General features: G+C 39.1%; 2 protein-coding genes across 4 annotated transcripts; both read right to left on the bottom strand.

The window, feature by feature from the left end:
* Positions 1-683: 683 nt before the first annotated feature.
* LOC122016793 (iron-sulfur assembly protein IscA, chloroplastic-like) lies at positions 684-3,550 on the bottom strand. Its single transcript, XM_042574192.1, has 3 exons — positions 3,262-3,550; positions 1,071-1,289; positions 684-932 (listed from the first exon to the last, which is right to left on the bottom strand). The coding sequence occupies exons 1-3, from the start codon at positions 3,407-3,409 to the stop codon at positions 790-792; spliced, it is 510 nt and encodes a 169-aa protein (XP_042430126.1). The 5' UTR covers positions 3,410-3,550; the 3' UTR covers positions 684-789.
* A 7,271-nt stretch (positions 3,551-10,821) lies between these two features.
* Positions 10,822-13,723, bottom strand: LOC122014363 (cytochrome P450 90B2-like). 3 transcript variants are annotated; one of them, XM_042570580.1, is made up of 8 exons: positions 12,924-13,241; positions 12,534-12,858; positions 12,295-12,423; positions 11,914-12,165; positions 11,737-11,829; positions 11,578-11,656; positions 11,398-11,507; positions 10,822-11,310 (listed from the first exon to the last, which is right to left on the bottom strand). In XM_042570580.1, the coding sequence occupies exons 1-8, from the start codon at positions 13,130-13,132 to the stop codon at positions 11,080-11,082; spliced, it is 1,428 nt and encodes a 475-aa protein (XP_042426514.1). In that variant the 5' UTR covers positions 13,133-13,241; the 3' UTR covers positions 10,822-11,079. The 3 variants fall into 3 exon arrangements, 2 of the variants coding, with proteins under 2 accessions (XP_042426514.1, XP_042426513.1); XM_042570579.1 differs by having other exon boundaries at positions 12,295-12,447; positions 12,924-13,238; XR_006120651.1 differs by adding an exon at positions 13,643-13,723 and having other exon boundaries at positions 11,034-11,310; positions 11,578-11,829; positions 11,914-12,447; positions 12,924-13,566.
* Positions 13,724-15,413: the final 1,690 nt, after the last annotated feature.

Here is a 15,413-nt window from a genome sequence, read left to right on the forward strand (position 1 = left end):
ATGAGAAGTTGGGACAGTGCCTGTACAGATAGGATCGAATTAACCGACAGATCCTCTGTTTCCAAAAAACTAAGTGGACTAATCATTTATAATTATTATCAGATCACGATGATATAATTTCTTTTAAGATTTATCATCCCTCTTAAATTATAGCACGAGTCAGAATGAATAATCGAAGATTATTTAAAAATCGATAAGTGGTCAGATAATCTGATATTGAGCAGGAGTAGTCTTCGAATGATTTTTGATTATTCATCTTAATTCAAATTATAATCGGAAGGAGAAAATTTAGGAGAAATCATAATTAATTATGACCGAATTATAACTATATTCCAATTATAATTATAAGGGGTCTATCCCTGATATTTTTTAAAACAAAAAATCTGGACTCAATTTTAATGTTTATTATTATCATCAAAAGTGCATTCTTTTCTAAAATACTATTTCAGTGCTGTTTATCAAACAATTATAATTAAAATTGCTTAAATGTTAATTAAATTACTTAAAATTAATCAAATATTATTAAATTAATTTTGATTAAACTGTCATAATATAAAGAAGTTAATTAAAATAATTAAAGTTGCACAAGTTAATTATTAAATTTTCACTGTTCTCTAGAACGATAGGACCTAAATATCATTTCCAAACAACGGAACAAAACTCAAAGAGATGCACAAGAACCGTAAAAATAAACATTGAGCCAAATTTCCTTGCAACCCATCAGGTTTCAACGTGCCTTCAACAGTGGCAAATGCAGATAAGCAAGTGAAGATACACACTCTACATTTCCTACATTTCCGCGGCGAAGGATTTGCCGCAGCCACAAGTTTGTGTTGCGTTAGGGTTCTTAAATGAAAAGCCACCACCTATGAGTGCATCGCTGAAATCTAACTGCATCCCGTATACGAAGAGTAAGCTCTTGGGATCGCATACTGCATCATCAAGCAACACGAGAGACAATCGTTAGTTCGAGTTTATATCACATAACCAAATTATGATTTGATCTGTTTGAGTCTCAAGTAACAATGAGAATTAAGACCTTCAAGGACTAAAATGCAGAAAGAACGTACCGATCACAAAGCCATTGTATTCTATGATTGAGTCATCAGACCGTGCATTAGCTCGGTTTTCGAACTCCATAGTGTAGGACATGCCAGAACATCCACCTTGCCTCACTCCAATTCTCAAGCACAGATCTTCTTTGCGTTCAGATCTCATTTGATTCAAATGGTTTAATGCTTTATCAGTTAATGAAATTGCAGGAGCAACGCTACCAGACTGTGGAACAGCTGCAAATTTTTGAAATTAAAACTTAGGCAACATAAAGAATATAGGTAAAAGAAAACACCATTGTTTATTTATCGCATAGGCATCTGAAATCCATTAGTGGAAAGGGCAGAGCAGCACCGAGTACAAAACAATACTATGGGCTTGAACTGATAATGTGACGAACAAATTCAACTCAGGAAATTACCACCTGATTAATCAGATGCTTGCACGAAAAGAGAAAATTGTGTTGCAATCAGGTCCATTTGAGTTAAATTAAAATTCTTTGATACAAATCAGCAACTCATCATATAGCATGTGAACATCTTCTTTTACCTAATTAGTGAGGCAAGATGCATTTAGAGAACATTGTATACCAGTAAAAAATAATAAAAATACAAATGTTCAAATGAAATAAGGGAGTGAGTTTGCAAGGCTATATGATGCTGAGGTTAGAGAACAGTTTTCCTTCAAATTATTAGATATGAAAAAGGTATTTACAAGTTTACTCCGCACTGTAGTAACTAGAAAGAAACTAGAAGAAAGGTTGCAGAGTCAGGAAGGTTCGCTGTTTTCTGCATAATTTGGATCAAAATTGTATCATCACAAATTATTATAGTGGAAAACATATGTGGAATCAATAACAACTTTATCAATACTAGGAATTTTAAATATTCTTTTGATGAGATTACATTATATGCATCCACATACGCACTCCTCGTTGATGCAACTATATGGCACATAGCAACACTTTTTACAGCCTTATGGATTCTTAGAAAGATGGGAAGATTTTTGAAGGATATTCTGATATTAAGGTCCCCAAGTTTGGAAAAATAAAAGAACACAACGATATCTTTGCCGGGGAAGAGAGAGGCCTATGTATGAACAGGTGAACCACAGTGACAGATAGGCAACACACCCACAAAGGTTGTTAATGCCTGAATCTACACATAGATCTGACCTGCTTTTGACTAGAAGTTACCAACCATTGGGAATTAGATATCACATCGCGCCAAAATGATCATGTACTAGTATTATTCTACAAGCCAACCCTCAATTAATGATTACCTGAGACTAAGTTAAGAGCAGGATAGATGAATGTAATAATAATCCTCCAAGGCAAAATTGATAATATATATATACACGAATTGGAAAGTTTAACTAGATTCTTAAGTCATTGTTGTCAAAACATGCTCAAGAAAGCAACTAGAAACTAAAACAAGCAAAGTATCACCTGAGTGCTGAGCATAAGAGCAATCATGAAGCATTAGATTGATATAGCAAAGTATCACCTGAGTGCTGAGCATAAGAGCAATCATGAAGCATTAGATTGATATAGCTTCTTAACTCTTGAAAGAAAAAGTTAGTCATAAGCCACCATCACAAGAATATGATACTATATCACTAGGGTACAGCATAGCCAAAGTAGCTAACTTAGTAATTTGTCTTTAACACCCATCTGAAACTGTTGAGTTTAAGATGAAATTGTTCTCAAAATGTTAGGATGACATGCAAAACATGGACAATGTTCCCAACAGGGGATTTTTAAAGTGAGCAGCTTCTACCATCATACCAACAAAACAACTAGGAAAAAGCTATTCACAACATGATAACCGTTTTCTTCTCTTTTTCACGTGCTTCTCCTTTAATTAGCTATCGTACTTTAGCTTCCGTATCTTAAAATTCCTACTGACCTCGAAAAAAACAAAAGCTCTCAATCCTAAAGAGGTACCAACTGAGTCAATCAGAAAGCTATTTGATGCACAACAAATTTTTATCTCATATCAACGGAGGCATAATCAAGCTACGATTTGAAAAGAGACAAAGATGCAGTCAAGCTAGGATTTTCAACTAAAGTAAATTGTCGAAGAATGACGAAAAGAAAACCAGTCGTATGAGGAGATGAGCAAAAGGGGCAAACATGTATAGCACAAGGGATCAAATTATTAGTTGCCATAGAAACCATAAAAATGAGAGGGATTCTAGGACAAATACCTGAAGCAAGCGACGATCGACAGACCAAGCTCCGGCGACGGAAATAGCGGGGAAACCTAACAGAAGACCGATGAGCGGTCGCAGTTCGAGGTTCTCCGCCGCGCAATCGGAATAAGAGCTTGCTCGAGACTCCGGAGGAGAGCGCCATCGAGAGCGAAAGAGATACCGAGAGAGAGAGAAAGAGAGAGAACAGGCGACGGTCTTCCTCTTCTCCTTCGTCTTTCCCAGCGATTTCGGAGAGACGACGTACCACGCACGCACCCAATTGGTCCGCCTTGTGGGCCCCGCCTCTGGACCCACTATTGCCTTGAGATTTCTTGAGAGTTCCGACGTTCATTTTTCTTTCCATTTTTTTTTACCAAAAAAATGAAATAGTTGTAACTTTATGGTAAATATATAAGAACTCATAAAACTTCGAACTATTAAATACTTTTAAGTAAGTGCACAAAATGTCTTACATTCATTCCTAATTTATGCTAATGACAGTAGACAATTTCTGTTCAAATTAATCAGCTTGTAAAAGCTGATTATCTGAATTACTTTAAAAAAAAAAATCTGCTCTCAACTCTTGTTTTTTTCAACTTAGGCTTGAACACATGAATTGACATTGACAAATGACAAGTACAATCATCAATCAAAACCCTAAATCCTTAAACCCCTCTTAATTAGTCAGCCTACGAACTCTGATTGGGAGACCTTTGTAGAAGTCAACGAAGGGCACCGTCATGGGACAGTCAGGTTCAGCCACAGCCCAGTCATAGTTCCTGACGAGGTGGTGCAGGAACACTGCCATCTCCAACCTCGCAATCTCTGCCCCGGGGCAGTACCTTGCTCCCCCACCAAACGGCATGAACTCACTGCTGCTCCTCTTCTTCAGCCCACAAGAAGACCCCTGAAACCACACAACACAACTCGACATGCAATATCAGTCCAAATCCACCCACCTCAAATGAACAGACACAGTCTCAAAGCACTCACAATTAGCCACCTCCATGGATCGAACCGCTGAGGGTCTTCGAACAGCTCGGGGTCCAAGTGCACAGCACTGAAGTGGGCAACGAAATGGTATCCCTTTGGAATCAGAAAACCTGAAAAAGGCTTTGCAGGACTAAGTTAATTTCATTTTTGTTGTTCAGTGTTTTGCTTTTTCACCTTTGAAGTGGATGTCTGTAGACAACTTCCTCTGGATGTGGCTGACAATGTTCCCAAGCCTTAATGTCTCACTGATAACCTAAACAACAACATCTCCGAGCCTTAACTCCACTGCTCTGAAAACGACAAGTACTGTGGCTTCCTAGTGAACTTACAGATTGAGTGAAGTTCATTGATTTGTAGTCCTCGTAGGTCAGTTTACTCCCTCCGCTTTGTTGCTTTGATGTGATCACACCAGCAAATTCTTCCTAATGGAATTCAGACACACACTAAAACTATCAAAATAAGTTTGATTTTTGCCTAATTTTTTTTTAAGCTTGTTTTGTTTGGCTACCTTCAGTTCTGCAATGGCTTTTGGGCAGTTGTCAAGGAAATAGATCATCAAGCAGATGGCCCTGGAGGAAGTATCATGAGCTGCAAAAAGAGTATGCAGCATCATGTCGCCAATCTTCTCAAGAGAGTAGTCTGTGTTCCTGATCACCCAACCAAGGAAATCATCCTTCTTCTTCGATCCTCCTTTGTCGTCGCAGGCTATTCTCCTCTCCTCTGTCTCTTGGTACAGAATTTCAAGGAGAATTCTCCTCGACTTTCTCATGATATCGAAGAGCGAGAAATTCAGAACATTTCAACCATAAAGGGCGTATGTTGAGTTTAGTGCCTACCTTTAGACCCTTCCAATATCTTGTACCGGGTATTTTGAGTGGAAAAGATACAAGGCCTCTTGTGAATGTGTTGTATTCTTTTAGCAGCCTCTCGATAAGCGGATCCTCCGGTTCGATGCTCAGGATGTTCTTCACCATGATGTAAAACGAGAACTGAAAATTTTCGAAGCAAAGTGAATTGGAAGCTTTCTCGTGTCGATATCGAACTTGTGTAACATGATTGTTTACCTTGGTTGCTTCATCCAAAGAAGATATTAAAGTGTCATCCTTCCATGAACTCATAACGAAAGAAGCCATATACTCCATATCTTGCAAGAACAAGTTTCGAATCCTCTCAGTGCTCAAGAATTCAACGATGTTCGATCTCATATGCTTGAGTGCATCTCCAACCAAGAAGGATATCGATGATTTCCCGGCAATATCTGAAAAAGATTTAGGCCAACCCGGCTCAAACATCTTTGTATCATTCTTGAACATAAACCGATTCAACTCAGGCTCAGCCGACACGACTATGGGTCTCCCAAAGAGGTTGGACACAAATATCTTCCCGAATCTACAACCGAATTCACTTCAGAATCTAGCGAAGATCGAAAAATTAATAGCAAAGCTACTACAAACCTTGCCATATGTTGCTCCATGAAATCCCCGACCGTGGTTGACAAAGAAGGCTTCATGAACATGAGAGTTTCTCCAACGATAGGCCAACCCATGTCTCCGGGTGGAATATTACCGGGCTTTGGCTTTGAGTTTCTCCGAGAAGCTTGGAAGACGAGGAGGAAAATAATTGATGCGGCAATGAGCACAAGTAGTGCCTCCATTGTGAACATGTTGGTGAATGATTGAATTGCTTAAGGAGGCATTTATATGCGAGTATTTCTATCGACCAGTCGTGCCAATAAGGCAGAGTTTATTATTAGTATTTTGCTTCTTAGATGATTCCAAGAATTGGAGAAGCCTTCAAAAAGCATCTTAGTTTTTAGATCAATCATAGATAACATTCTAAATTTCTTTAGCAAAATGTGTTGACAGAAATAAACAAAAAGAGGGAGAGAAAAAAATGGCCTTAATATTTATGAACAATATATCGTTATAATGGCCGATTTGCTCAAGAATGATGATGCGGTGATAAAGAAGAGTCTATCTGACATGAGTCAATTACGACAGTGTAGGTCAAAATCAAAGCGGTCAACGTCAGGGCTTAAGTAAGCCTCGGGTGCACCCGAGTGGGAAGCGATTCATCAGCCAATCGGAAGAATCATTGTCCAGTCAACCATCTTAGTAAACCAGTGTAGTCAACTCGGGCGACAGGAGAGCAAGCTAAGTGGGCCAGGACCTCAAGCCGAGCGGGCTACCCGTCCGACTCCTGATATGGCGTTGGCATTGTACATAAAATGAACCGATAAAATAATAAAAGAGAAAAAGACAGATAATTAATAAGGGAAAGAGAAAATAAAGGAAAACACTCTCTCTATCATTAAATGAGAAGAAGTCAAGACAAATATGTCTTCCGTCGATAATTAATATAATTAAACAGAGGAAGATAGAGGGTCAGAAAGGTATAAAAGAGTATGTCAAGTATGAAGAAAGGCAAACTGAATCTCTGTCCTTAGTACTTTCACTTTCTCTTCTTCTTATATTCCTAACTTGAACGTCGGAGGGCCAACGCCAAGGACCTCTTCCCTTGTTTTGGTTTTGTTTTGCGAAAAGGAGCGAGGTCTTCATCCAGTCAGCGGAACTACCACCTCCCCGACTTTCCAACTTCACGCCATCAAACAGGATCAAATGGCTTTACAAGGAACTCATATCGACAAAGGGGCCGACACTTGTACGACAAATTAAACTGAAAACAACACATGTAAATGCAAACCTAAGCTAATCCGCCCTGTCCACGAAACTTTTCTTCAATACAAGCATATATAGATATTATACACAATGTAGCAAAAGAAAACTCGAGAGCCAAAAATATTACAAAGCAACAAAGGCCAGGTCGAGCGAAGATGAAGATCTTGAATCATTTGTATCTGTTGTGCTAAAGGATGTCCACATATCTCCACAATGGCATGATATTGTCCACTTTGGGCCTAAGCCCTCATGACTCTGCTCTTGGGCTCTACCCAAAATGCCTCGTACCAATAGAAATATCATGCATCCTTTTAACCCCATGGTCTTTACCAAATCTTTCCAATGTGGGACTTTGATTGAACCCCAACAATTCTCCCCTCAAACGAAGGACCACAATTACTCTCATGGTCCGGGCCTTCCCGAGAGCATCTGGTCACCCTGACCTGCTCTGAGCCTCCCCGCAAGCATCCGCACCCGGTCATCTTGACCTACTCCGGGCCTCCCCGTGAGCATTCGGTCACCTTGACCTGCTTCAGGCCTTCCCGCAAGCATCCAGTCATCCTGACCTGCTCCGAGCCTCCCTGCGAGTATCCGGTCACCTTGACCTGCTTTGGTCCTCCATGCGAGCATCTGGTCACCCTGACATACTTGCTTCCGCACAAGTATCGTATCGTTTCATAAAGCTTGATTTTATTTCCCCCCTAATATAAACTCCAAACCTTCTAATAGGGGTCTGATCAAAAAAATTAAATAAGATCAATTTTAAAAGTCCCCTTCTATAGGGTGGAAAAGAAAAGTTGTGCACTGTTCCGTTCCAACTGGCACAGAGCAATACCTTCTTATAAATAGGATATAAATACGTTTTGACACCAGATATACCTTATCCCCAGTCAGAACTTCACAGGGAACGTGATTTCAGGTGAATCCAAGTAGGGGAGGGCCATCAGTGGGTTTTGGTCAAAACCCACTGATGGACCTAGACACCTCTTATTAGATCCATTTCAGTTTGAGTGGTAATATGGAGTTGCAAGGACTCCAAATCTACTGGAAAATCCTTATTTAAAGCTCTATAGGTGCTGGGAAAAGAATAAAATATAATCAACCTCCGTTGGGCCTGATATGCTTCAATATCAGGCCTGATATGAGTGCATATCAGGCCCAACGTGGGCTTGGTATCATATCGTTTCATAAAGTTTGATTCTATCTCCCCCTAATATAAACTCTAAACATTCTAACAGTGGCCTGATAAAAAAAATAAAATAATATCAATTTTAAAAGTCCCCTTCCATAGGGTCGAAAAGAAAAGTTGTGCACTGTTCCGTGCCAACTGGCACGGAGCTATACCTTCTTAAAAATGGGGTATAAATATATTTTGACACCAGATATACCTTATCCCCAGTCAGACCTTCACAGGGAACGTGATTTTAGGTAAATTCAAGTAGGGGAGGGTCATCAGTGAGTTTTGGTCAAAACCCACTGATAGACCTAGACACCTCTGATTCGACCCATTTCAGTTCGAGTGGTAATCTGGAATTGCAAGGACTCCAAATCTGCTGGAAAATCCTTATTTAAAGCTTTATAGGTGCTGGGAAAAAAATAAAATATAATCAGCCTCCGTTAGGCCTGATATGCTTGAATATCAGGCCCAATGTGGGACTGATATGAGTGCATATCAGGCCCAACGTGGGCATGGTATCGTATCGTTTCATAAAGCTTGAATCTATCTCCCCCTAATATAAACTCCAAACATTCTAACAGGGGCCTGATCAAAAAAATTAAATAAGATCAATTTTAAAAGTCCCCTTCAGAAAAGTTGTGCACTGTTCCGTGCCAATTGGCACGAAGCAATACCTTCTTATAAATGGGGTATAAATACGTTTTGACACCAGATATACCTTATCCCCAGTCAGAACTTCACAGGGAACGTGATTTCAGGTAAATCCAAGTAGGGGAGGGTCATCAGTGGGTTTTGGTCAAAACCCACTGATGGACCTAGACACCTCTGATTCGGCCCATTTCAGTTCGAATGGTAATCTGGAGTTGCTAGGACTCCAAATATGCTGAAAAATCCTTATTTAAAGCTCTATAGGTGCTGGGAAAAAAATAAAATATAATCAGCCTCCGTTGGGCCTGATATACTTCAATATCAGGCCCAACGTGGGTCTGCTATGAGTGCATATCAAGCCCAACGTGGGCCTGGTATCGTATCGTTTCATAAAGCTTGAATCTATCTCCCCCTAATATAAACTCCAAACATTCTAACAGCGGGCTGATCAAAAAAATTAAATAAGATCAATTTTAAAAGTCCCCTTCAGAAAAGTTGTGCACTGTTCCGTGCTAACTGACACGGAGCAATGCCTTCTTATAAATGGGGTATAAATACGTTTTGACACCAGATATACCTTATCCCCAGTCAGAACTTCACAGGGAAAGTGATTTCAGGTAAATCCAAGTAGGGGAGGACCATCAGTGGGTTTTGGTCAAAACCCACTGATGGACCTAGACACCTCTGATTCGACCCATTTCAGTTCGAGTGGTAATCTGGAGTTGCTAGGACTCCAAATATGCTGGAAAATCCTTATTTAAAGCTCTATAGGTGCTGGGAATAAAATAAAATATAATCAGCCTCCGTTGGGCCTGATATACTTCAATATCAGGCCCAACGTGGGCCTGATATGAGTGCATATCAGGCCCAACGTGGGCCTGGTATCGTATCGTTTCATAAAGCTTGAATCTATCTCCCCCTAATATAAACTCCAAACATTCTAACAGGGGCCTGATCAAAAAAATTAAATAAGATCAATTTTAAAAGTCTCCTTCAGAAAAGTTGTGCACTGTTCTGTGCCAACTGGTATCATAGATATCAGGCCCCTTTTGAAGGATATACTTCTTGTAAACTAGGACCACCACTGATTAAACCCTAAACCAAAAATAAATAATATTTAGCCAAACTTAACTATCAATGTCAGAAACTAACATGACTTAAATCGATTAAGTCTTCTATTACATCATAATTCAGGTGTTGTTGAATATTATTCCCCACACAACCAAAATAAATCATAACAACACTTTTTGCCGCCACCCTTCCCACCAATACTGTTATTTTTATTTACCATCAATACCCTAATTTACAGTAAGAAAAATCAATACATACATGTCTAAATCTTTAAATGTGTGCTTCTACTAATTTCCTCTTGCAAGAAGTTTGTCCTTCTCGACTGACGTTCTTAACTTAATTTGTCCTTGGTCTCCTCTAGAAACTCTTACGCCATTATGCCATAAACCTAACTGGTCTATTGCAATCCCGCTAACCAGCACGAGCAGTAATGACAAGCGCAGGGTTTATATTTCTTTCAAGTTTATAACACCACGCAGAGGGATGGAGGGAGAGAGACGGTGAGAAGACGTGCATCCGAACCACAAATTATTTTTCAATTCTAATTTCGGCTTGGATGCTTGGAAAAATGTGTTTGAAAAAGGTGGTTGCCAGGTTAGCTAGAGGGGTAATCTGGGAATAGATTTTGATAAACTGCGTCTTTTGGTAAATACAAAACCGTGATGCGCCTTTTGGTAAATACATTAAACCTAGTACGCCTTTTGGTAAATTACCGTAAAAAAATTCTTATCGGCCATCACATAACATCACAGTTCACATCCAGCAGTCCCAATGGATTGAAATCCAAAGTAAATTTCTGGCACTCCTTATATGTCAAATTCTTGATGCACGACGAGGAGTCCCAAAATATATTTACCATTGTAGCAAGTTCTATCTTTCAAAATATATTTATCATTCAAAAAAAGATGATTCGTTCGCTCCTAGTGATCTCGTCATCCTGTTCGTATATTAATATGAAAGAGATAAATCACAGATAATTACTGGCTATTAGTACAAGTAGTCAAGATATAGAAAAAGATATGATCGGATATATCAAATTTTAACCCTAAAATCTCATATAATAATATCCTATATCTTAACTACTATACCACCCCACCCTAAAGAAATAAAAACAAAAAACAAAAAAGAATTACCAGCACCCTGACTGGGGCGCCAATACCTTTAAAGGATTATTTAAGTGCATACAATTGTCTTCCATGTATCCTAAGAAACCATATCTCCTTTATCTTCCATAGGCTTCCACCACATGAATTGGCATTCATGTCGTCAATTAGTCACACTACGAACTCTGATTGGTAGACCTTTATAGAAGTCAACGTAGGGCACCTTCATGGGGCGGTCAGGTTCAGCCACAGCCCAGTCATAGTTCCTGACGAGGTGGTGCAGGAAGACTGCCATCTCCAGCCTCGCAATCTCTGCCCCAGGGCAGTGCCGTGCTCCCCCACCAAACGGCATGAACTCACTGCTGCTCCTCCTCTTCAGCCCACAAGAAGACCCCTGAAACCACACAACACGACTCAACATGCAATTTCAGTCCAAATCCACCAACCTCAAATGAACAGACACAGTTCGCAAAGCACTCACAATTAGCCACCTCCATGGATCGAACCGGTGAGGGTCTTCGAACAGCTCCGGGTCCAAGTGCACGGCACTGAAGTGGGCAGCGAAATGGTATCCCTTTGGAATCAGAAAACCTGAAAAAGGCTTTGCAGGACTAAGTTAATTTCATTTTCACTTTTATTGTTCAGTGTTTTGTTTATTCACCTTTGAAGTGGATGTCTGTGGACACCTTCCTCTGGATGTGGCTGACAATGTTTCCGAGCCTTAATGTCTCACTGATAACCTAAACAATAACATCTCCGAGCCTTATCTCTCCACTGCTTTGAATACGACAAGTACTATGTGGCTTCTAAGTGAACTTACAGACTGAGTGAAGTTCATTGATTTGTAGTCCTCGTAGGTCAGTTTACTCCCTCCGCTTTGTTGCTTTGATGTGATCACACCAGCAAATTCTTCCTAATGGAATTAAGGCACACACTAAAACTATCAAAATAAGTTTGATTTTTGCGTTTTTTTTTTAAGCTTGTTTTGTTTGGCTACCTTCAGTTCTGCAATGGCTTTTGGGCAGTTGTCAAGGAAATAGATCATCAAGCAGATGGCTCTGGAGGAAGTATCATGAGCTGCAAAAAGAGTATGCAGCATCATGTCGCCAATCTTCTCAACAGAGTAGTCTGTGTTCTTGATCACCCAACCAAGGAAGTCATCCTTCTTCTTTGATCCTCCTTTGTCGCCGCTCGCTATTCTCCTCTCTTCTATCTCTTGGAATAGAATTTCAAGGAGAATTCTCCTCGACTTTCTCAGAGCAAGAAATTTAGAACATTTCAACCACAAAGGGAGTCAAATTCATGTAGTTGAAGCCACAAAGTTTATCATAATTGTCGTTGGTAGTTCGATAAGTATGTTGAGTAATTTAGTGCCTACCTTTAGACCCTTCCAATATCTTGTACCGGGTATTTTGAGTGGAAAAGAAACAAGGCCTCTTGTGAATGTGTTGTACTCTTTTCGCAATCTCTCGATCAGATGATCCTCTGGTCCGATGCTCAAGATGTTCTTCACCATGATGTAAAACGAAAACTGAAAATTTTCAAAGCAAAGCGGAGCTTTCTTGTGTATTCATGATGTAAAAAAATGAATCAAACTTGTGTAACGTGATTGATTACCTTGGTCGCTTCATCCAAAGAAGATATTGTAGTGCCGTCCTTCCATGAACTCATAATGAAGGAAGCCATGTTCTCCATATCTTGCAAGAATAAGTTTCGAATCTTCTCAGTGCTCAAGAATTCAACAATGATCGATCTCATATGCTTGTGTGCATCTCCAACCAAGAAAGATATGGATGATTTCCCGACAATTTCTAAAAAAGATTTAGGCCAGCCCGGCTCAAACATCTTTGTATCATTCTTGAACAGAAACTGATTCAACTCAGGCTCAGCCGACACGACTATGGGTTTGCCAAAGAGGTTGGACACAAATATCTTCCCGAATCTACAACCGAATTCACTTCAGAATCTAGCAAAGATCGAAAATTTAATAGCAAAGCTACTACAAACCTTGCCATATGTTGCTCCATGAAATCCCCAACAGTGGTTGACAAAGAAGGCTTCATGAACATGAGAGTTTCTCCGACAAAAGGCCAACCCATGTCTCCGGGCGGAATATTACTGGGCTTTGGCTTTGAGTTTCTCCGAGAAGTTTGGAAGACGAGGAGGAAAAGAATTGATGCAGCAATGAGCACAAGTAGTGCCTCCATTGTGAGCATGTTGGTGAATGATTGAATTGCCTGAGGCACTTAAACGCGAGTATTTCTATCGACCGATCAAACCAATAAGGCAGAGTTTATTATTATTATGTTGCCTCTCAGATGATTCCAAGAATTGGAGAAGCCTTCAAAGAGCATCTTAGTTTTTGGATCTATTGCAGATAACATTCTAAATGTCTTTATCAAAATGTGTGGACAGAAATAAACAAAAAGAGGGAGAAAAAAACAAAGATAAACACAGGATGAATCAAATGGCTGAGAAGTAATTGATATGAAGGTTTTTGTTTTCAGGAGTTTGATTCTGTTCTTAGAATGACATTGAACAATAACATGTACCAATCGTCAAACACTGATTGTCCAGAGAAACCAGTATAAGCCTCAAAATAAAAGATTGTGAGGCCAAAGGCAATGTTCTTGTAGAAGAAGTAACAGATCTGAACACACAGAATGAATACATAAACAAAGTGAATTTCCTTCAAAACCATCAATTTAGTGTTAACTAAAACTCACCATCTGCACTATCCTCTTGTACACCAATGGCCATGTATAACAAGAAGTCGTTCGAGGAAACAAAATTGAGAAATGGCAAAATCACTAGCCATTACAGCCTGCAATAGTAAAAAAGGGAAAAGTGAGCAGCTTGCTAGTACACTAGTTTTCAGTGTTTTCCACTTGTATGATTTAAGAGCCCTCTATGACTCAGCTGAAATTTTAGCCATAAAAAAAACACTGTAAACCTGCATTCCTTCAACCCCACTAATTCCGACACCAATATCAGCCTCCTGTATCATGCCCACGTCATTTGCAGCGTCACCTATCGCCAAAGTAATTTTCCCTGTACCTTCTTTAACCAACCGAGTCACCTAAATGAAGGCAGATATGCATTACTATAACTACGCAATTTTATTTTATTTTCAAAATAATTGGACTGTACAAAAAACAATAGAGTACTAAGTATTTCGATCATTTGTGAGGCCTCAGTTAATTGCATCAAGATAATATCTTTCGCAGCCTGAGCCATTCCTCAATTAAAAATACACCAACACTAGATGTTAATGTTTTTTTGGGTCTAAGTAAACTACAAGCAAATCTGCAATAGGAAAGGTATTGGAGTTTAAGTAAAGAAATGGCTCAATTTCCAGATATAATTTTTTCTTGGTAATGTCCATACCCTATGTTGATTGCAGTCTCCATCTTATCGCCTGTTAGAACCCAAATCTTCAGACCAGCTTGTGCTAATCTGTCTATGCATTGAGGAACCTATAGAGAAACTACAAGGTCAGCATGCTCATAGGTAAAGAATAAAATCACATAAGCATACCCCTTTTTGTAATTTGTCTTCCACAGCAGTTGCACCAACAAGAACCAGATCCCTTTCAATCATATCTGCAACTCGCTCAAGTTCAGTTTCTCTATTGCACCCGATTGTCATTTTTGCTTTAAGAAACTCAGCATTCCAGGCAGTGTACTCAGATTCTTCAAGTGCCCGATAAGCCAACACTAAAGTGAGCAATCCTGCTTCCCCATATTCATTGAGGTGTTTGATGGTCTCAGTCTCGTATATTCTTCCTGCTTTTGAGAGTCTCTCCAAAATGATGTTGTTTGGTTCACCCAAATACATTTTTTAGATAATTAAAGGCTGATGCCTGTTTAATGGATCTTATATGTGTTCGTTTGACACGATATCATCATTTACGACTATTGTTTAGCATTTGATATTTGTAAATATGATAGAGATTCCTTTTGGAATCATACAGTTTGAATCATGATTTACTATTGCAGTTTAGCATATAGTATTTTACAAATATGATTTGACTTCTTTTGACATCATCTTAGGACCAGTTGAAGATTGACATGTATTGATCGCATTTCATGTAATTTTCACTTTACACATCTACATCTTGATCTATGTCATTAATGACATTGGTATTGTGATTACTGTTAGGAGTTGTTACAATCATATACAGTAGCTATGACCTCTTTAGTCTTATACGAATGAAGTATTATACCCATAAAGTTTGATATCAACTAAAGTTTTCAACTCACAAATAGTCCAAGTGGGAGATTGTTGGTTATTATCTCTAATTGGTAGGCTTAATTGTAAGTTTTGCATATGAGTACAAACCGAACCCATTAAAGTTATCTAACTTAGGCTTATTAAGTTTCAGTTATTGGATGTAGATCTTGTATGTGTAGAACCTATAATCCCGGATCTATTATTATTTATGAGCTGATTATAGATGTCCACTATATATAAGGTTTAATCTTGACAAAGCTTTTG

Source organism: Zingiber officinale, chromosome 8B (assembly GCF_018446385.1).
Source record: "Zingiber officinale cultivar Zhangliang chromosome 8B, Zo_v1.1, whole genome shotgun sequence".
Classification (NCBI taxonomy): domain Eukaryota; kingdom Viridiplantae; phylum Streptophyta; class Magnoliopsida; order Zingiberales; family Zingiberaceae; genus Zingiber; species Zingiber officinale.

Coding starts and splice junctions, on each gene's coding strand:
- LOC122016793 (XM_042574192.1), bottom strand. CDS start 3,409: ATGGCGCTCTCCTCCGGAGTCTCGAGCAAGCTCTTATTCCGATTGCGC. Junction 1,290..3,261: donor TCGATCGTCGCTTGCTTCAG/GTATTTGTCCTA, acceptor AAAAATTTGCAG/CTGTTCCACAGTCTGGTAGC. Junction 933..1,070: donor ATACAATGGCTTTGTGATCG/GTACGTTCTTTC, acceptor TTGATGATGCAG/TATGCGATCCCAAGAGCTTA.
- LOC122014363 (XM_042570579.1), bottom strand. CDS start 13,132: ATGCTCACAATGGAGGCACTACTTGTGCTCATTGCTGCATCAATTCTT. Junction 12,859..12,923: donor ATGGAGCAACATATGGCAAG/GTTTGTAGTAGC, acceptor ATTCGGTTGTAG/ATTCGGGAAGATATTTGTGT. Junction 11,657..11,736: donor CAATGAACTTCACTCAGTCT/GTAAGTTCACTT, acceptor GTTATTGTTTAG/GTTATCAGTGAGACATTAAG.